The sequence below is a fragment of the Macrobrachium nipponense genome, chromosome 15 (genome assembly GCF_015104395.2).
Source record: "Macrobrachium nipponense isolate FS-2020 chromosome 15, ASM1510439v2, whole genome shotgun sequence".
Classification (NCBI taxonomy): domain Eukaryota; kingdom Metazoa; phylum Arthropoda; class Malacostraca; order Decapoda; family Palaemonidae; genus Macrobrachium; species Macrobrachium nipponense.
The window spans coordinates 39,291,699-39,313,253 of record NC_087208.1 but is presented as its reverse complement, the minus strand read 5'-3'; the positions used below and the strand labels follow the sequence as shown (position 1 = coordinate 39,313,253).

General features: G+C 38.1%; 2 protein-coding genes across 2 annotated transcripts; both read left to right on the top strand.

Moving 5' to 3' along the window:
• The first annotated feature begins 703 nt into the window (after nt 1–703).
• Nucleotides 704–8,393, top strand: LOC135227110 (tetraspanin-2A-like). Its single transcript, XM_064266982.1, has 7 exons — nt 704–857; nt 1,123–1,296; nt 4,608–4,805; nt 5,623–5,802; nt 5,967–6,044; nt 6,485–6,592; nt 6,978–8,393. Exons 2-7 carry the CDS (start codon nt 1,210–1,212, stop codon nt 7,041–7,043), a joined length of 717 nt encoding a protein of 238 aa, XP_064123052.1. The 5' UTR covers nt 704–857; nt 1,123–1,209; the 3' UTR covers nt 7,044–8,393.
• Nucleotides 8,394–17,286: 8,893 nt separating this feature from the next.
• Nucleotides 17,287–18,012, top strand: LOC135226653 (splicing factor 3A subunit 2-like). Its single transcript, XM_064266366.1, has one exon. The coding sequence runs from the start codon at nt 17,287–17,289 to the stop codon at nt 18,010–18,012; it is 726 nt and encodes a 241-aa protein (XP_064122436.1).
• The last annotated feature ends 3,543 nt before the right edge of the window (nt 18,013–21,555 follow it).

Genomic DNA, 21,555 nt, shown 5'->3' with positions numbered 1-21,555 from the left:
CATCACCTCTCTTTGATCATTGTATTTCCTCCACCAAGGAAAAATACAGGTGCTACATAATAATCCTTAACTTATGATAAGCAAAATCATATATGCATTTGAAAGATTTATGTAAATGTTTATCTATAAATTTCTCAAGGTTGTAACATGAGTGAAGGGGCGATCCTAGGATATGGTGACCAGTGAGATTCAAGAAGACATTGGAAACACTAGTAAGGCAGAATAATTCCTTTGCTTCAAAATGTTTATCTTAATAGACAGGCCATGGGGATGCCAACCTGTGCTTATGTTGTAGGTGTGCGTTCACGTGTGTATGTATGGATGTATAGTTTAACACTTTATACTTCAAGATTTATAAACAACACAACTTTACTTCGTTTTCCAAATCAAATTCCACAACTTCCTACAACTTTTTTTCATGCGTAAAATACTAAAAAGTTCCCAAATTTCTTCATCTATTTCCGAAAAAATATAACTTCCTCTCCTATTTCCTATTGCCCCGAGTAGGCGAATTCTTTGTGTTGTGAGCTGTGTCGCCGTTATCACTTAACCGCTGGCTAACGCTAGATAACCCACACTACATTCATGATAACACTTGGTTGTAATAACGAAATGGTTAGTCATTCATATTTCCCGTTTGGCTGTAGTAAATAATCATTTTGAAAACTATAGTTCTGCACCGGAAATCCTCTTCTGTTTTAGGTATAAAGTAATACAGGTTGGTTTTGGCATTAATGGTACCTACTGTTATCAAATGACTAATAACTGTTTATCTTATCTGCATCGAAGAGAGACGCAAGCTACCAAGCACATTCAGTATAACACGCCCTGTGACGAGGTGATATACACATTCGGAGGTTCGTGATTTCAATTATTGTTTTTACTGAATATCGTAGATTTCTTTTACGATTTCAGCTTCAAAAAGACAGGAGGATTTTCCTGACTATGTGCAGCAGCAGCGTGAAGGAATAGAAGAAATTATTTCATATTCACGATCAATGCACAATGACGAATATCATTTCCACAACTGCGTAGCTGAGACGCCATCTTGAAACATAAGAAACACCGGGGATGGGATCCATTTCCCTGCGAGATTTAAGATTGTGTGTATATTATTTTCAGTGATACACCTCGGCTGAGTCACTAGAGTCCCAAACGAGCCCCAGGACATCGGAGAAAGGGGGGAGAAAGCCCGAAGGGAGAGGAAACATGGGGTCCGGACGTGGGAAAGGTGCCATGGAGGAACACGTCGAGGTTCTGCAATATGTCATCTACATCTTCAACACCATATTCTTCGTAAGTTTCTGGTTTTGTTTTGTTTTTTCACACTTGATTCTTCGTAAGTTTCTGGGGGTTTTTTCACACTTTTCTTTGTTCCTCGTGGGAGCTAATTCCCAATGAAAAAAAAATTTAAAATCTTTATACATTTGTACGCCATTTTTATCAATGGCTGGTTTGCCCTCGGGTAACTGGGTCCTTTAAAGTTATCTTTTGTTTGTCTGTTTGTTTCATATCTAACTGAAACTGAAATTACTTTTAAACAAATGTATTCGATTTTCACACTTTTATTTCTACGTTAGTGAAATTCAGATGACTTTAGGCCTAAAAGAATTAGTTATCTGTGGCTTTTGAGTTATTGTAAAGGATTTGTATGCTGGTTTAAAACTTAATTATTTTTAGACTCCCTGATTTGTTTTATCTACAGGTCAAACTCATAGATAATATTCGAAGCAATATTATGGCTAGAAAAGAAAATATGTCATATTTTTTAAACAAGTGGCTAAAAGGTTTGTCCCAAATATGCCTAAAACCGTATTCACACAAGAGAGACCATTAGTCAGTTTTTTCTATTTCATATATTTAAGGTTCATATATCTATTGTTGTCGTAGAAACATATTTTTTTATGTCGTAGCTAAAATTGCAAACTTGTTTTATGTACAGCAAAAACGCTGACTATGTAAGGAAAAAATTATTTTCTGATGTTCTCTGCAAGCTTAGGAAATTATTTTCATTTAATGAAACCGAATAATTGATCTTTAAATTGCTTTAGATAAATATGAATTACTGCATCGAGGAGAATTAATATCAATCAAACATCAAAATCTCTTTATCCAAAGGATATGAAAGTTGACTTTTTCAAAAACCACCGAATAACAAAAATTATCGTTCAGTCCTTCCCTTCTTTCCCATCACACGAAAACCACGAATCCCAGAAAGTAGCGTTCGCCTCTTTCCTCAATCAGTTTGCAGCAAGACAATCTTGGCTGTGATTCTCTGTTTTTGCCAGGAGTTCCAAGTCGGATTTTAGTGGGTCCTAAGTGTCCCGAGATCTTTTATATTGGCCGAGAAAAACGAATCGTTGGAGGTTGACCAACGATCTTGCCAGTTGCGTCTTAGATCTTTATCACGAGAGATCTTACTACATTCCTGTCCGAAGCTGTTGCCAATAGCGGTCGCGTCTCTGATTTTTGTGGGTGGACTAGATCTTGATAAGTTCTAAACTCTCTCTCTCTCTCTCTCTCTCTCTCTCTCTCTCTCTCTCTCTCTCTACAGACAAAACTGTTACCATGTGTTGTTGTATTGAAAATGATGATTTAGTAGTGCTTTTAATTTTCTTTTTATAGAATTTTTATCTTTTCGATAAATTTTATCATTATGACCTATTTAATAAACTCGTTTCAATATGACTTTCTCTCTCTCTCTCTCTCTCTCTCTCTCTCTCTCTCTCTCTCTCTCTCACACACACACACACACACACGCACTTGAACGTAATATTATTTCTTCGTTTCAATTTATAAATTAAATTCTTCAAATATAATAGCGATTTGAAAATGTCGAAATTGGTGTTCCTCTACTAATAGATAGGTTCAAAAAAGATAAAGTTTTCTCGTTATATTAAACCCCTTTTGTCTAAGTAATGTACTTCATTATAAGTAGTACCCTTCACATCCTTTTACTAACTCAAAAAAAACTTCTTACGTAAATTTCAGGAAGCTAGTCATGCCAAAGGAATGTTGTGAACACAGTGTGGCAACACCGTCGTGTCATTCCCTCCGTGAACCAGCGTGTTAAGGAAAGCGGTCTCCTTCTGATAACACAAAGATAACGCTGATAACGATAACGCTTCGAGTTTATCTCTGAGTAACGTGCGTTCGTTGTGCGACACCAAAGATTAGAGTAACGTCAAAGATCTCATACACGAGAAGTTAGTTTTCCCTTGTAATGGATAACTAATTGTATATATATTATAAAAAGTAAAATGCTACTTTCACTCAAAAGAAAAGTATTCAATCAGATGGTCCCACCGATATTAAAGTAAGCATCAGAAACTTGGAGCCTGACTAAACAAACTAAAGTAGAGGGTATTCTAACAACAAGTAAGAAAAAAAAATGGACGTGGGCAGGACATATAATGTGAATGTCAGGTAATAGATGGACAAAAAGAATTAGCAGAATGGGTCTCTAGAGATTGCAAACGAAGCAGGGAAAGGAAGAGAAGACGATGGATTGACGAGCTAAGAAAATTTGCAGGTATACAATAGCATAGAAAGACCATAAACAGACGAGAGTGGAAGGACATGTCTGAGGCCTTTGTCCTCCAGTGGACTAACAATGGCTGATAATGACTATAATATTATATATATATATATGATAAAAGGAGCCCATGAAAATGCCAAAATATCAAAAGTAAGTACTATATTTCAAGAGACTGCTGTCTCTCTCTTCAGGTAGGTAATGAATGAGAAAAGTTACAGAAAAGGCAGTATTTATACCAAGAGATCCATCCACAGGTAGCCGTTTTAGGTCACCCTGCTGATAATTTCTCTTTAATCTTCTTAAGTGTTGGTTGAAAGAAGATTTTATCTATATCTGAATCCCAGGCGCCCTTTGAGATGTTCATTACCTGTCTTTGTTAAATCAAGGCTGACTATATCATCTGGCTTTTGCACCAACATTTCCTGCCTTATACATGACTAATTCCAGTTTATTCTGTGATTATGTTTAGTTTTATGGTTAAAAATAGCTGAGCTCTGTTGTCCATACCTAGCTGACCGTTTATGTTGTTTTAATCTCTGGGAAAGTGATTTTCCTGTAAAATCCATGTAAGATTGGTTACAGTCCAGGCATAGGATTTTGTATACTCCTGTGTCTTTGGTGGTTGTCTTTTGTTGGACGTTAATCAGGGATCTGCTAAGGTATTTGGGAAGGTAACAGCATAAGAGGTAGATTTTCCGAGTCTGGGACACTGTCTTAATCCTGTCCAGGTATGGAATTTTTATTTTATTGTTGGGTGTCTCTCTGGCCTTGTCTTGAGGGGGTCGGTAGAAAATTACATAATTTTCATTTGACCCTCTCGAGACAAGACCAGAGGGGTTATTTCTCAAGGAAGAATGTGATGAATTTATTTACTTTTTTCAGTCTTACGAGAATAGGAACGAATTCATAGCTAATCTGGGTGTGAATTTCTACAGGAACATCTTAGCCTTTTTAGTCTGCTATAGTGTTCATCCCCAGCAGAACTAAGCTGTAGTGCCCTAACACAAACATTGAAGTTCCACGTTTAGAAATAATTCTAATCATACCTTTATTCTCTTCTACCGTCCAGTGCGGTGCTGCTGGTATCTTTGCCGTCGGTATGTGGATCTACTTCGACAAAGACACTGGTGACTACATGGAAGGCCTGCCCATGGGTTTCTACTACAATGCCACAGCCATCTTGATGACCTCAGCTTGTCTTGTCATGTTGACCAGCTTCATTGGCTGCTGCGGTGCCTTCTTCAGGTTCAGACTCGTTTTGATCATTGTGAGTCATAAGTGAATTTCCTTTGTGCTCCTCAGCTCTCCAGAAGGAGACAACAGACGTAAATATGAAGTAGTTAATAGAGAATGATAATGGAAATACATTGAAAGCTGTTCTGTTCTGGGGTACTGCATTATTGACACAACACTAGAACATTATTAGCTTGAAACGAAGTTAAACTTATGTGTGTCTGCCATGATGACTAAACACAGATAACACTTCCTGAACCTGAACGATTTAAGACATATATTATGACTAGGACATGTGCTTACAGTAGGGATATACTATCATTTTCTTAAATAATTCAGGTAGATAGATAGCCACTTTGATTCAAAATTTGATATTTTGAAGAAACTTGTACACCTTGAATGAAAGATATAATTTTGCTGTTCCAGTCTGTGTAGTAGTTTAATCTTTTCTGTGACTGTGTAGGCGCACAAAGGATCTAATATCTCAGGCTGTGGGTTTTCAAGTGTTAAAGGAACACCATCTGGAAAACACAAGAGTTTGCAAATGATAACTGGGAACATGAATGTTGCTGCTTCTGCATTTTCCAAACTAGATATTCATCTTATTTAGCCAAGACAGTTTCCATCTGTTTGTGCTTTGTGGAAAAACCTGACTCAATAAAGCAAGGAGCTCCGAATCCTATCTGGCTAATGTATGCTTGACGATATAAACACAGTATTTTAAAACTAGATTAATTACTATGACCACACTTAAACAGACAAAGCTAACAGAATGCTTTATGGCTCGCACAGAACGCACCCTTACCCAGTAGGGGAAACTTGGCTAATGAACTCTTTCACTGTGTCCTCAGTACAAAGTGATGACTGTAATCACTTTCCTTCTGCTCCTCGGTGGATCAGCCTACATCCTGGACAACGGGACGGAAAAATCCCGCCTCTTCCCCTTTGTTCAGGAGGAATTCAGGAACCTGATTAACAAGTACCAATGGGACGTCGCCACAAGGAGGGTTGTCGATATCATCCAGGAACAGGTGAACATATTCTCATCTTCCAGGTTTTATTCTAGAGTGATAATTGAGTAGGTCCTGAGTGTAACCAATTAGGAGCCCTATTGTGGCCACATGATCAGAATAAATTATTAGGAATTAAGTTTGTGTAGCTCTTCTTATCTTTACATGGCTTTGATATTTTGTAGGTTGGTTGCTGCGGAGGCTATTCATCGGCTGACTATGCTGACATTCATTTGCCTGTTCCAGACACCTGTAGGGACCAGGTAAGGCATATAAGCACATCAAACTAATTATGTATATACATATGTTTCACAGATCCTAACCGTGTTCTAAAAACTTGTACAAATATACATTACCCGTCACTTTTAAAAGGCAAAGCTTAAACCTCTTTGCTGTTTTAAATTATAGGTATGGTTATTGTCAGTGTTATCTTGTCCATTAGTGAATTTCTGTAGCAGTTAAACCATAATGAACTCAACTTTTTATACTCTGATACCCTATAGATTCTGTAGTCTGTGATCCTTAGTACAGCCTAAATTCAAGGCCTACTTGTGTGCCTAGAACTCTCTATACCCCCAAGAAGCTTATCTTCATGAATATATATAAAAAGATAACCTGTAACAATTGGAGAAGATCCCATCAAACCTCGTCCATGCGACTTAAGGACAAAAGGCCCCCTTTTAACTCTTCTTCTTTCCCAAAGATCACAGGAAACCAGTACATCGACTCATGCGCCGAGATCTTCTCGCAGTACATGGAGGTTCGAACAGGCTGGATCACAGGACTTTCCCTCTGCTTGTGTTTCCTGCAAGTAAGATCCTTCGTTGCTTGTTACTAGATACCTCTGAAGTATTGTGTCTCATTTCCTCGAGTAGGATGTTGGTGTAAATCTAGTGCCTGAAAAGGCCTTGAAGGTAGAACCCTGTCTTGTGTATTTCCTGAATCACGTAGCGTGTTTTTGCCACTGTCTTTTGTGTTTTGAACAGGCCCTGAAGGTGAAACACTTTCTTTTATGTTTCCTGAATCATGTAGCTTGTTTTTAAATTATGTTTCCTGTCCTGAATTATGTAACCAGTCTCTTTTTAAATGACTGATGTGTTATCAATTACGACGAGATTTCCAGTAGCCATTTCTTTCTTGAGAAAATCTCACAGCTTACTGTAAACATCTGTATAAAGATTCTTCCTTATTTTCAGCTGTTCTCTGTGATGTTCGCGTTCTGCATGTGGCAGGGTGTCCGTGAGGTCAAGAAGAGTGGTTGAACAAAATGAAAATTCGGAAATATTCTCCAAGAAGCGTCATCTTTGATGAAGATTGGTTACTCTCTATACCTTGTAACAAGGAAGGATATAATTGGTATTTGCTCTTTGGTACGAAGAATCATTATCTAAAGCTCATAACAAAGTAGAATTTCGTTGGCATTTTTTATTTAGCAAGGGTAGCCTAAACTCTATCGTGAAAGACTAACTTTATTTAGGAGGTAACAAAGCAGATACTAATGGGATGTAAGGAAAACTTATATCAATATTTTTCCCATCTTAATTGCAGACTTCGTACTAAGCAGTATTTTCAATAATTGCAGCAATTTCTAAGGAGAAATTAAACAAAATGTCTTGCAAGTTAATGTTAGTGTTTTTGTGCTATCCATGTACTATCGCGACCGAAAATTACGCAGAAAACTCTGTAAAAACTTTATCGATATCATATGTTTTTCAAATCTTAATGATACGTAGAAATGTTCCTCATTTATACATCACAGTGTATCATTACTCGTAATACACTGAACGTTTTGCTTTGAAACCAAATTTTGCATCTTTTTGAATAAGAGATATAATTATATAATTTGACCAACTTCCTTACACAACTTCAGAATCAGCTGAGATTTCAGTATAAGTCAACTGCTATTGCAAAATCATTTGCAAAAGTAAATCCTGAGTGCTGTCATTTGTAACATGTAAAGTACATGAATTTCCCAATTTCTTCACTTTCTCTCCATATATAATTCAAATCACTCGACCTTTTCATCAGAGAGGATTACGTCAGTATTTGTATGAGGGAAAAGTACCAGTCTATTTCCCTGCTGCTTTCTTCTTGCAATGTACGTAATAACATTACTTTATATATTATATAAAGTACATTTGACAAGAATTTTCAAAATATTGTAATTATATGTAACCAATTTCCATAACTCATTCAAGAATTTTTTTTAGTTTACTGAAACCTTTTTCCACTTGAATTTGTTATAATATAAGGCGTTCGATTCATTGCAGACGCAATGCAAATGTGTAGGTTTTTGGATGTTTTGTTTTGGTACAGTTCTCTGTGCTTAGATGGAATAAGAAAAATGTGTCCGAATATTTGTTTATTTTAAGTTGCCTAAGGGCAGAGCAGACTTCCTTCCTTTCTCTCTCTCTCTCTCTCTCTCTCTCTCTCTCTCTCTCTCTCTCTCTCTCTCTCTCTCTCTCTTCTTCTTCTTCTTCTTCTTCTTCTTCTTGAAGAAAATATTTTTGTGCTTTGTTGTGATAGGGACTAGGTATAAATAATGTAAGTATTTGCTTTACATTACGAGATAATATTACAAGACTACTGAGCAAATAAATGTCTACCAAAACCGTAACTGTTTACTTCTTATCTTATATATATATATTATATAATATATAATATATATAATATATATATATATATATATATAATATATATATTATTTACCCCCAGTACCTTATCCTCCCCATACCTACTCCCTCACAAACCCCACGTCCCTAGCACCCATCAACCATCATTGGCGATCCCTTCTGCACTCAAAATTGGTCATGCTGCAAAAGAGTATATCGAAACTCTTTGAAAAAGACATGATGGTAATACTAATCTCTCACTCCTCTATACCATTTTTAATTTGAAGTTAAGGAAAATAGTACTGAATGCAGGAGATAGTAATGAGAACCACTAACTGACTTTTAAATTGATGAATGAGTTCAGAATTGATAAACGCATTCGAGATTTTTTTTGTTTAAATACTGGAACCTTCGTTACGTTCAGAACTCCACCGTTCGTAGTTTTTACTTTGTTGTGTTGACATATCTCCTTGGAGGGCGGCCACATCTGAAGGTAAGAAACTGATATAGAAGTAGTCCTTTTCTTCAAACTCCTGTCGTGTGTCTTTTTAAATGTTTCGTATCGATTAAACGTCCACAAATCAGAAGTTCGTAAATGCAGGAGAAACCCCGAGACGTGAATCTTGTCTTAATTGGCAGTGTCACCCGACATCAGGTAAAATTCAGGTTTTTTGAAAATCACGTCATTCAGTCAATTTATAATCGCATCCTCGACTTTCTCGAGAAGTACAAGATGCATCTGACTGATGACCTAAGCAGTAAATCATGTATCTGGTGGTAAGTCGACTGTAATGGGCTGTAGGGTGAGCAACAAAAACCCTTAGCACTTGCTAGGAACTGGAGGGGTACCACCCCATCACCCACTACCGCCCCATCACCCTCCCTTCCTCCCCCACAATCAATGAAGAAAAAGCGACAGATGTTGGGAAAATTTGATGAAATTAGAGAATAATAAAGAATCGAGGTAAGCGAGGAGCCGCAAGAGGTCATATTGGTTAGAACAGATCTATTTTTTCTTCTCGCCAGCCGACCACTACTTACTAATCACGTCATATTTGTTATCCATAGTGGTTAAAAAATGGAAAATTCTCCCTAACCTTCTAACAGACTTGCTCGAAGATTAACGTTGGATTGATGACTTTATGTTAAGCATAAACCTTGGATAAAAGAGAGAGAGAGAGAGAGAGAGAGAGAGAGAGAGAGAGAGAGAGAGAAAGGTTCCCCGGTCATCATAATACTATAAAAGGATCGCTGAAGGAATTACGGTAATTTAAGTCGTCGATGACACACGGTAATTTATTCGGTACAGACTGGATTTCCGCTGCTTTCACGTAATCGAGGCAAGTTCCTTTGACAAAGCAGCTGGTCGCTGTATACTAAAAGTACTCCATTCTGAGTTTTATTTATTTCCAGATTTTTTTTTTCCTTTGTTTGTTTGTTTGTATGGTGTTTTTACGTTGCATGGAACCAGTGGTTATTCAGCAACGGGACCAACGGCTTTATACGTGACTTCCGAACCACGTCGAGAGTGAACTTCTATCACCAGAAATACACATCTCTCACTCCTCAATGGAATGGCCGAGAATCGAACCCGCGACCACCGAGGTGAGAAGCAAACACCAAACCAACCACGCCACTGAGGCGCTTTTTTTTTCTTTTTTTCTCAGGCTTGGAGACAGAAATCTCTGCAATATTATAACGTATTTCCCTCCGCTTTATGTTGAAGTAGAACGTGAAATTTTTAATTCATTTATTGGCGAGAATAAAAGAAACGACGCATAAATGTTATGAAAACAGTGAATTGTAATTGTGCTGAAAATGGATCAAGCTGGAAATGTGTAAAAAAAGAAAAAAAAACAGACACCAAAATAAATCTGACCCTTCTTGCTGTGACGCCAGTTTACAGGCTTGAATTAACTGTTCCAAAGATTTACATGAAACTGAACTATCTTTGTAAATTAGAGAGCAGACTCTTTAGACATAGCAAATGCTAGGTATACTAAAGCGTGAACAGAGGAATAAATCTAGATACACATATAGCAACGGCAGTAAAGGACTTTCTTTGCAATAGGCATTTCATGTCATTTGTCGTCTTGCAAATGCTTTGGGTTGCTTCTGTTCCGCATAGGTTAAACACCGAAGATATCCAAAGAATAGTATTAGATCCTCTTGTAAATTAGGATAAACAGCAAAAATCACTGGACCTTTTATTAACTTCTCTGGAGACTTTTACCGACCGTATATATAGCTCTTGCGACCTTCCAGTTTATTTCGGCGGTTCTGACTCTGCTCTAACCTGTGTGGCAATTATGACAATCATACAACAATACCTTGCGTTTAAATGTTATACAGAATTTGAATATAGCGACCACACCCAGCGAACTCTGAACTAACCGTTGATAATCGGAATCCTAATTTTCAGAACGAAATGACAAAATTGTCTGTCCACACAGGGGCAAAGATTCGGCCCGAGGTCAGAGACGGTTAGTCGTCCACATATGGTGATCTCATTGTTACATTCTCAGTCATATCGAAATTCTCTTTCAAAAGTCGGCGAGTAACACACCCATAAAACGAACGAGACGTATTTTCTCATATATCCAGGTGTCTTGTACGTCAGCATATTTTGTGGGACCATCAAAATCTTTTAGACCATATTTTCATCGCTATTTATAAAGCATTTGTTGTACTTGACGTTTCAAATTGATGCCATCCTGTTAATTGTTGTCTTCATAACCCTTGAAAAGAAAATTTATACTCTTAAAGAGTAATTGTCTTCTTTTGTCCCCAATTTATCAGATTTCGTTTGTACAGCATTAAAAGTATATGAAATCAGTAGAACATTTCTGGTAAAAGATTACAGAAGTAACTCAAGTGCCATTTGCTCGTCGGTGGATGCACACAGCAAGATCAGCTGGAATTTCGTGGGATGGTGGTAGTAATTGTTCGTATATTTTGTGCTAGAAACATTTGTTATTCTTATTCTTTGCAAAATGTTGCGTAATGGTTGCTTTTGCAAGAGTTCTGCATCTAATATTCCACGAAGGGTGTAATGTTTTATACGAAAACTGATGCGTACCCGTTCACTGGATTTATAGAATATCTAACAAAGGTTCTGCTAGAGAGAGAGAGAGAGAGAGAGAGAGAGAGAGAGAGACCTTACCTTACAGACCTTACATCTTGTTCAGGTTGCCCCAGGTCCCTCAGTGTGAGGCACCTCTAATGTCTACCAGAGAGTTGCTAGCACATCTTCCGGTATATTTTGCATCTTCCAATCTTGGATGGTCTGGGATGCAGCTTAGATATTTGTCGAGCTTATTCTTAAACACATCTACGCTCACTCCTGATATATTCCTCAGATGAGCTGGCAACGCATTGAATAGACACTGCAATATCGATGCTGGCGCGTAGTGGATTAATGTCCTGTGTGCTTTCCTTATTTTTCCTGGTATAGTTTTGGGCACTATTAATCTACCTCTGCTTGCTCTTTCTGATATTTTTAGCTCCATGATGTTTTCGGCAATTCCTTCTATCTGTTTCCATGCCTGAATTATCATGTAGCGTTCTCTTCTCCTTTCTAGACTATATAATTTTAAGGATTGTAGTCTTTCCCAGTAGTCAAGATCCTTTGCTTCCACTATTCTAACTGCAAAGGACCTTCGTACACTCTCTATTTGTGCAATATCCTTTTGATAGTGTGGGTACCATATCATATTGCAATATTCAAGTGCACTACGAACATATGTTTTATAAAGCATAATCATGTGTTCAGCTTTTCTTGTTTTGAAGTGCCGTAACAACATTCCCATTTTTGCTTTACATTTTGCCAATAGAATTGCTATTTGATCATTGCATAACATGTTCCTATTCATCATCACACCAAGGTCTTTAACTGCTTCTTTATTTGTGATTGTCTCATTATTAGGTCCCCTATATGCACATAGCTTTCCTTCTCTGTCTCCATAATTTATTGATTCAAATTTATCAGAGTTAAATACCATCCTATTTATCTTTGCCCAATCATATACTTTGTCAAGGTCTCTTTATAGCGCATTCCTATCTTCATCACAAGTAATTTCTCTACTCATTCTTGTGCCATTGGCGAAACTACTCACTACCGAGCCCTTAACATTACTGTCTATGTCTGCAATAATAATAGCAAACAGTAATGCAGCTAACACCGTACCTTATGGCACACCGGATATTACCTTAGCTTCATCCGATTTCTCATCGTTTGCAATAACTATCTGTTTTCTGTTGTGTAAAAATTCTTTTAACCATCTTCCTACTTTATCCATTATATTGTGTTTTCTAATTTTCTTCGCTAATATATCATGATCTACCTTGTCAAAAGCTTTTGCAAAGTCTAGATAAATCACATCTGTTTCATTTCCGCTTTTCATATTTTTGAATATGTTCTCACGGTGGAATAACAGTTGGGTTTGTGTACTTTTTCCAGGTACGAAACCATGTTGTCCTATATTAAACAAATTATTTTTTATTAAATGTCTCATAATATTTTTCTTCATTACCCTTTCATACACTTTCATAATATGTGATGTTAGACTCACTGGCCTATAATTACTTGCCTCTAGTCTTGATCCACTATTGAAAGTAGGGGTAATATATGCTAATTTGTGCTCATCATAAATCTTGCCTGTATCTACACTTTGTCTTAATAATATTGCAAGTGGCTTTGCGATAGAATGAACTACTTTCTTTAACAAAATAGCAGGGATTCCATCAGGCCCTGCTGCAGCTCCATTTTTGATTTCATTAATAGCCTGCACAATATCAGCTTCATTAATATCTATGTCTGCTAAATATTCACTATTTTCATCCCTTACTTCTATATCATTAACTTCATTATCAATTCTTGGGGGGAATTCTCTTATATCGTTCTGCCAATATGTTGCATATTTCCTTTTTTTCATTCGTTAATCTTCCTTCAATTCTTAGAGGGCCTCTTTCTATTCTTCTTTTATTCATCTTTTTCGCATACGAGTATAATAGTTTTGGGTTTTGCTTGATATTTACTAGGGTTTTTTCTTCCAAGTCCCGTTTTTCATTTTCTTTTGATTGTATAATCTTTTGTTAGGCATTCTCTATCTTACTTTTTAATTTTATCACCTTCCATGTATTTTTTTCTTTTGCAAGACCTTTTTTCCACTTTCTGATTTTCTGGAACAAGATCCTTCTGTCTCATGGTATGGATGACTGATGTTTACTTTACTTCTTCCGTATATATTTATCCACTATTTTCTCTAATATTTTATATAATATTTCCGTATTTACCTTTATATCATCACTTACAAAAATGTTATCCCAATCTTTGTTTAATTCTTCATTTATTCCTGACCATTTTATATTTTTACTGTAGAAGTTGTATTTTCCATATCCTTCCCAATTTTTCATTTCTTGCTTATCTCTGTTTTCACTTGCTTTGGAATGAACTGTTAATTCTATGACATTATGGTCTGAAATACTCGCATTATAAACTATTATTTCTTTAACATAATTCACCTCATTCACAAATACTAGGTCTAAAGTATTTTCCTTTCTTGTTGGCAGGTGATTTATTTGTTGAATGTTGTATTCTAGTAGCATATCTAATAGCTTTTCAAATTGCCTTTTATCTTCTGCACTACTATTACTCTCTTTTTTATATGTATAAATACAACCACAATCTCCTATTCGTTCTTTCCAGTCTATGAAAGGAAAGTTAAAGTCTCCGGATAGGAGTAGTCTAGTCCATGTGATAGCTACATATATCATCCAATTTTTCTATTATTATGTCAAACTCTTTAGTATTAGGGGGTCTGTATATTTCTATGTTCATTAATTTTTCAGATTCAAATTCTACCGCTATTAGTTCACATTCTGAGTTACTATATTTCTCAAATAATTTTCCTTGTTTTTTGTCTTTCCCATATATCGCGGTTCCCCCTTGATTCCTATTTTTTCTATCTGATCTATAAGTTTGGAACCCTTTTACTTGATCGTCATTCCCCGTCTCTTGGGAATACCAGGTTTCACTTGTATTCATTATATCTATTTTCTTTTCAGTTTGGGTTAGTTTTTCTACGTACTCTATTTTTCTTTTTGAGTTACTCATAACTAAACCCTGCGCATTCATCACTATGATGGTTTGTGTGTTTTCTCTTTCATTTAAGATGGGTAATGATAAGGATTTTCCCATGTCTCTTTCCTGTTCTGGTATGTTGTTCTTTTCTTCATTTCCAGAAATTCTGACATTAAAAAATCCAACTTTTCCATAATATTTGATCTTCCTTCATCATAATTATTCATTTTGTGTCTGAATCTGCAATTTCCTCCGTATCTGCAATATCCTCTTGCATCATAAATACAGTATTTATCTCATGAGTTGTATCTTGGAGCTGATGCTTGGAAATTCTTTGCTGACACACCATATTGCAGTGATGGCTTGCTTTTTTCCCTCACCTCATATTCTTTGTTCCTCTCTTTATTTGTTTCTTTCTTATTTTGGATTTTATTATTTGATTGATTATTTAATTGATTTTAATTCATGGCTACAGGGTGCATATATTTACATTTTTTGTCGAACTTACATCCTTTTCCTTCTTTTAGGTTTTTGCATATTTTTGGATGTAGATCTCTGCAATCATCCTCATAGCCGTCTAGGTATGCACATTTACCATAGATTTCATAGTTGTGACATACCTTGGGTTGTTTTTAGTAACATCTTTCTCCAAATCTGCAATTCCCTCTTTTCAATAGGTTGCAGACTTTGTCTTTCTTGTCTATTTTTTCCTCTTTCCCATCAGTGTGCAGATCTGGGTAGACACTCCTCGGGATTTTCTTTTGTGTTGTCATGTCGTAATTCATTTCTTCATATGTATGCTATTTGATTGCCTCATATGTAGTATCAATGAGTATCTCTGCATCCATACTTTTATCTTGTTCTTTGTTTTCCTTATTTTTTCTGTCATTTCAGTTTTGTTTACTTCTCTTTCGTTTTCCTCCTCTTCTTCTTCCTCTTCCTCTTTTTCTTCATCCTCAACTATTGGTACATTAAGCCTTGATTTTATAACATTGTCTATTCATGATAGACATGTTGAGCAAAATATTCTGGTATCCTTTCTCATTGAGGATGCGTCGGAATGTTGCATGCAGAATATTTTCTGATCAGGTTTAGTGGATTAACTATGCTATACCACACACACACACACACACACACACACACGAGTGATGAGAGCGAGAGAGAGAGAGAGAGAGAGAGAGAGAGAGAGAGAGAGAGAGAGAGAGAGAGAGAGATATGCTTCCACACGCTCGCCACTCTTCTGTCTCGACAGATCCTTGAGATAAGTAGCAAAATATATAATCTATTGCATTCTAATTCATTAAAAAGCATCCAAGTTCTCTATAAATCCAAGAAAATCGTCTAAAAATAGTGTAAACTACGATAAAGCACGCTAGAAATGTATATGGACAATGTAATTAGATAGAGTAGTTCACCATTAAATTAGTTCGTAATTTCTATGAAAGGTATTAAAAGAAAACGGACATTGTGAGTAATAATGGGTGACTTAAAAATAGAAATCTCTCTCTCTCTCTCTCTCTCTCTCTCTCTCTCTCTCTCTCTCTCTCTCTCTCTCTCTCTATCATGTAGTTCTTATAAGGTTTCTTTCTTTAGAGTATCGAAAGCATTCAAATATGGCTCCTCTTACAACTACCTGGTTGAGTTACATTTTGAAACCTTCGTGTGAGATAAAATATAGCTTCCCAAACCACTGCCATGTATTAAAATAAATCAACATACACTCAAATGACATTTTATAGCAAAATTCATCGTGATTTATTACAGAATCACTATGTAAGGCTATAGTATAACGATTTCGAACGCTTTATATCTTTTACTCTGATATGCCGTCTGCTGCTAGCACTACCAATTTTATCTACTAAAATTCTTCAAATAATTCTAAATAATTCTAGTTTTTCAATATGTTGGCCCTATGTTTGTATATTTTAGCTAATATAATATCTTTAAATTTTATTTTTTATTAAAAGTTATATATGATTTGAATTTTATATGATTTTACAAAATTAAACACAGCAGTTTCTTTTAAAAAAGCTATTACCGATTTCCGGTAATTGGTTTTTCAGAGCCTTTTTTTAGCATGACAATGGATGCGATGTTTGAAATATGTACTCTAACTTTATCCACGATAACACTAACAAAAAAAGGAAAAATATAAATATTTGTTCAGTAAAACCATGGGTATTACCATTTCCTTCACAGGAGAGAGAGAGAGAGAGAGAGAGAGAGAGAGAGAGAGAGAGAGAGAGAGAGAGAGAGAGAGAGATCCTCTGAAATTTGCCGCTTCATTTCTAGAATTTACTGTATAGTCTCACCATTAACTTACCTTTTATGGTTTCATTAGTAACCTATCTTTTACAGACCCATTATCAACGACGGTCTCACTATTGTACGGTCTCATTATTAACCTACCTTTCACAAATCTGGTTAACAACCTATCTTTTATGGTCCCATTAGCAACTTTCCTTTTACGGTCTCACTATTAACCTTCCTTTTACAGCTTCCTGATCAACCTATCTCCTGCTACCAATAATAAGGGCAAACACGATGCTTCAATTTCTGGATATTAGGGAAAAAAACATCTAATTGTAAAGCATTTGAATTCATATAAGTTGAAGCTTCAGTCAAAGGTCACTTTAACTTATTTTTTTCTCATTTTTTACATAGAGTTATAGAAAGGTGCTTTTAAAATAGTCTTTGTTGGTTGTACAACATCCTAACTCCACCACAGTCATCAACCCACAACCTAAGCCACAATCATTCACCCCCAACAACCTCATCCACAACCTTCCACTCACTCTCCTTCCACCAACAATGCCCCACTACAACACTCCTCCTCCTACAACAATCCTCACAATCATCCACACACAACCCCCTTCAACCTCCTACCCAGCGACTTCCGCCACAAACCTCCACCTGCTATTTTCTGTCCACAACCCTTCGTCCACAACCTTCAATCAGCAGCCTTTCTCTTACAACTTTCCCCTTACACCCTTATACCCACAACCCTCCGTCCACAGTTGCCCATCGAACAACCCTCCACCTACAACCATCCATCCAGAGACATATACCTTCAACTTTCCATCCACAGTCCTCCACCTACAACCATCCATCCACAACCTCCACCAACAGCCTTCCATCTACAGCCATCCTCCAACAACCATCCATCCACAACCTCCACCCACAGCTTTTCATCTACAATCATGGGATTACAACCCTCATCCTACAACCATCCATCCACAAACTCCACCCACAGCCTTTCATTTACAATCATCTGACTACAACCCTCCTCCTACAACCATCCATCCACCCAACCTAAACCACAACCTTACATCTACAATATTTACTGAAACCATCCATCTACAACCTCCATCCACAACCCTCCATCTACAATCATCCTCCTACAACCATCAATCCACAACCTCCACCCCCAGCCTTTCATCTACAGTCATCCAACTACAACCCTCCTCCTACAACCTTCTACATAACAACCATCCATCAACAGTGTTTCACCTGCAGCTTTATACCCACAACCATTGACATGTTATCCACACATAACACTCCACATAAAACCTAACAACCACAACCAACAGCCATCCACCCACAACCTTCCTCTCATAACCCTCCAATGGCAGTCATCCACCTGGTCACTACTCACAACCATCCACACACAACCGTACACCCACAATCCTCCACTTGCATATCTTTCAATACAAAACCATCCTCCCACAACTATCCACCCACAACCCTTCAACAGCCCTCCGACCACAACAAGTCTGAGAGAGAGAGAGAGAGAGAGAGAGAGAGAGAGAGAGAGAGAGAGAGAGAGAGAGAGAATTTTGCAATGTTTTTAACCTGTAGGAATCTCCCCTTAAAATCATGTGATACGTATTATATAAACTTGGCTAAATGCTACAGTTAGAGCAGCTACATTACTAGTCCTAGAACTCAACAGTGCCATGCACCTAGCATTTATACTTTCTAGTCTTTGGAATTTATTCTTAAGATTATATCAAATTCCAAAGACTAGAAAGTATAAATGCTAGGTGCATGGCACTATAGAGTCTAGGCCTAATATAACAGTTGCTCTAACTGTAGCATTTAACTAAGTTTATATAAAATGTATCACATAATTTTAAGTAAGATTCCTTCAGGTTAAACATTGCAAATTTCTCTCTCTCTCTCTCTCTCTCTCTCTCTCTCTCTCTCTCTCTCTCTCTCTCTCTCGGCAGATATTTTACAGACGAGTCCAACCCTCCCTATTTATCCGGGCTTGGGACCGGCGCTGAGAGTTGGGGCTGGCTAACCAGCCCCAACTCACAGTGGCTAGGTTAGAATGTTGTTTTATCCACAGCAGGAAAATGAATCAAGTTGATCCGGTGAAGCTCTGTTGCCGAGCTCCTCCTGACAGACTTGAGAAAAAAAAAGGCTTAAACACGAATGGGTCACAAAATGGCCTGGTGACTTTGGGGGTGAACGCAAACACCCAAAGCAACATAAGAGGAACTACCATGAACACCTTCTGGGGGGTGGGGGATGGGGGCGAAGGTGGGGGGAATCATGGTGGGTCCCTCTCATGGTGCTGAAGATGTGCGCTCAGCTATTACCGTCTAGGTAACTAGACGGCAATGGCTCAACCCCATGGTCACCGAGCCAGTCTATGACTCATTTTCCTGTTGTTGGCCTTTTTTGGTGGGCCTGGGTGGGCCCTTTTGGTTGGCCTTATTTTGTGGGTGGGGTGTCACAGCTCACCCACCCCTCCTGCTGTGGAAGGCAAAAGGCAATCAAGATTTGCCTCATTTTTTTTTTTAGCCTTTGGCCATTAACTGCAGCACCTTCATCGGCCTATCCTACAAATGGTCCATTTTGCCTTCTGCCATAAGAATTTCCACACCATCTTCAAGGCCATTTACATCATCAGGTTGAGCCTGTTTAGTCTTCATAGCCTCCTTCATTGCCCTGCGTCTCTCCTCCAGTAGTTTCCCTACGGGCCTCATCTCGAGCTTTCGTTTTCTCAGCACAAGGTTTAGTAGGCCCCTTCTTAACTTGAACTGGTTTCCTCTTTGCAGGGCCTTTAGGGACATTGGTAGCTGCGCTTGTATTTAGTTCATGTTTCCATCCATGACTTTTAAGGTCACCAATTTCTTCGAAAAGTTGGTGTACATTACCCACCTGAATGGAAACCATGTCCCAAAAGCCAGCCAGATCTGCAGCTATTATAGCAGGCTCATCTCCTTTAGGACCATCAATATTTTGTTGGCAGAGGCCTCTGAACTGCTCGATCTTCTGCGAGATGAGGAGGCGCGCCTTTCCAGTTGCTGCGAGGACCTTTCCTTGCACCTCCTCACTCATCTGCTGTCTGAAAGTTTCTAGGTCAGATTCAGCATTGTTTATCAGTTCTTGTAATCTAGAAACGTCTCTTTCGACTATCTGTAAGAAATAGTGGCCTTCCTTTTGGTTTTCCACTTCAGTTTTGTCATTAACTGGCACATCTTCATCGGACTTTGTTTTTTCATCGTCCTTTTCAGCCGTTAAATTTTCCTGCAACTGGTCCTTTTTGCCTCCGGCCACAAGAATTTCCACACCATCTTTAAGGCCATTTACATCCTCAGGTTGAGCCTGCTTAGTCTTCATAGCCTCCTTCATTGCCCTGCGTCTCTCCTCCAGTAGTTTCCTACGGGCCTCATCTCGAGCTTTCGTTTTCTCAGCACAAGGTTTAGTAGGTCCTTTGTTAACTTGAACTGGTTTCCTCTTTGCAGGGCCTTTAGGAACATTGGTAGTTGCGCATGTATTTAGTTCATGTTTCCATCCATGACTTTTAAGGTCACCAATTTCTTCGAAAAGTTGGTGTACATTACCCACCTGAATGGAAACCATGTCCCAAAAGCCAGCCAGATCTGCAGCTATTATAGCAGGCTCATCTCCTTTAGGTCCGTCAATATTTTGTTGGCAGAGACCTCTGAACTGCTCTATTTTCTGCGAGATGAGGAGGCGCGCCTTTCCAGTTGCTGCGAGGACCTTTCCTTGCACATCCTCACTCATTTGCAGCCTAAAGGTCGTCATGTCAGATTCTGCAGTATTTATTAGGTCTCGCAATTTAGTGACTTCTTTTTCTACTATTTTTAAATAGTGGCCTCCATTCTTCTCCTGTTCTTCTTTCTTCCTGGCTTCCATCGGCTCCTCCTCACTCAGGCAAAATTCCTCATCTCCTAATTTCCTTGTCTTTCCATCGTTTTCCTCTGCAGTTATGCCTTTTTCGACCTCACATTCATTCTGCTGTTCCTGGAGTGAGGTGCATTTGCTTTCGAGAGTGATCACTCTTTCCTGCAACTCTTCAATGCACTGTCTGTTATTCACAGAGTCTAAATCTCTTGCTATGACGAGGTCATTCAAATGATCTAATTCTTGTCGTTGCTTTGCCATCAAAAGCTGGTTCTTCTGATTTGTATTCTTCAGAAGTCTATTTTCATTCGCCAGAACTTCAACTGTTTCTTCAACTTTTCTGATTTTCATCTCGGCCTCCTGGGTAACAGCAATCAATTGTTCAGTGTGCGAAAGTTTTTCAGTAGCCAAAGCCTTCTCCAGATCGTGGATTCTCTGCATGAGAGCATCCTCTTTCCTGTCAGTCTCGTCCTTTTCCCGGAGGTGTTCACGGTTCTTTTCGTAGGCCAATTCCAGTTCCTTTTTCAAGATATTAAGAGTATCCTGCAAGTCATTCAGCTCACATCGAACCCGGAGGTTTTCGTCAGCTGCTGTCTTGCGGACCAATTTTTCGTCCTGCAATTTTATGAGTAAGAGTCCACAAAGTCCTCCCAACAGTCCAGCAAAACAGTTCTCCCGAAGGAAACCGCCAATAGACCAGGAGGGAAGGACTTTCTGTGATATAAGAGATAAATCCTCAGGTTCCTTTGAAGGGACCTGGGCCATCAAAAAGTTAGGAAGTCCTCCCAACAGTCCAGCAAAACGGCTCCCCTGAAGGAAACCGTCAATAAACCAGGAGGGAAGGACTTCCTGCCATACAAGAGATAAATCCACAGTTCCCTTTGCAGGGAGCTGGGACATCAAAGAGACCATTAGTCCTCC

Coding starts and splice junctions, on each gene's coding strand:
- LOC135227110 (XM_064266982.1), top strand. CDS start 1,210: ATGGGGTCCGGACGTGGGAAAGGTGCCATGGAGGAACACGTCGAGGTT. Junction 5,803..5,966: donor TCGATATCATCCAGGAACAG/GTGAACATATTC, acceptor GATATTTTGTAG/GTTGGTTGCTGCGGAGGCTA. Junction 6,593..6,977: donor TCTGCTTGTGTTTCCTGCAA/GTAAGATCCTTC, acceptor CCTTATTTTCAG/CTGTTCTCTGTGATGTTCGC.
- LOC135226653 (XM_064266366.1), top strand. CDS start 17,287: ATGCCCCACTACAACACTCCTCCTCCTACAACAATCCTCACAATCATC.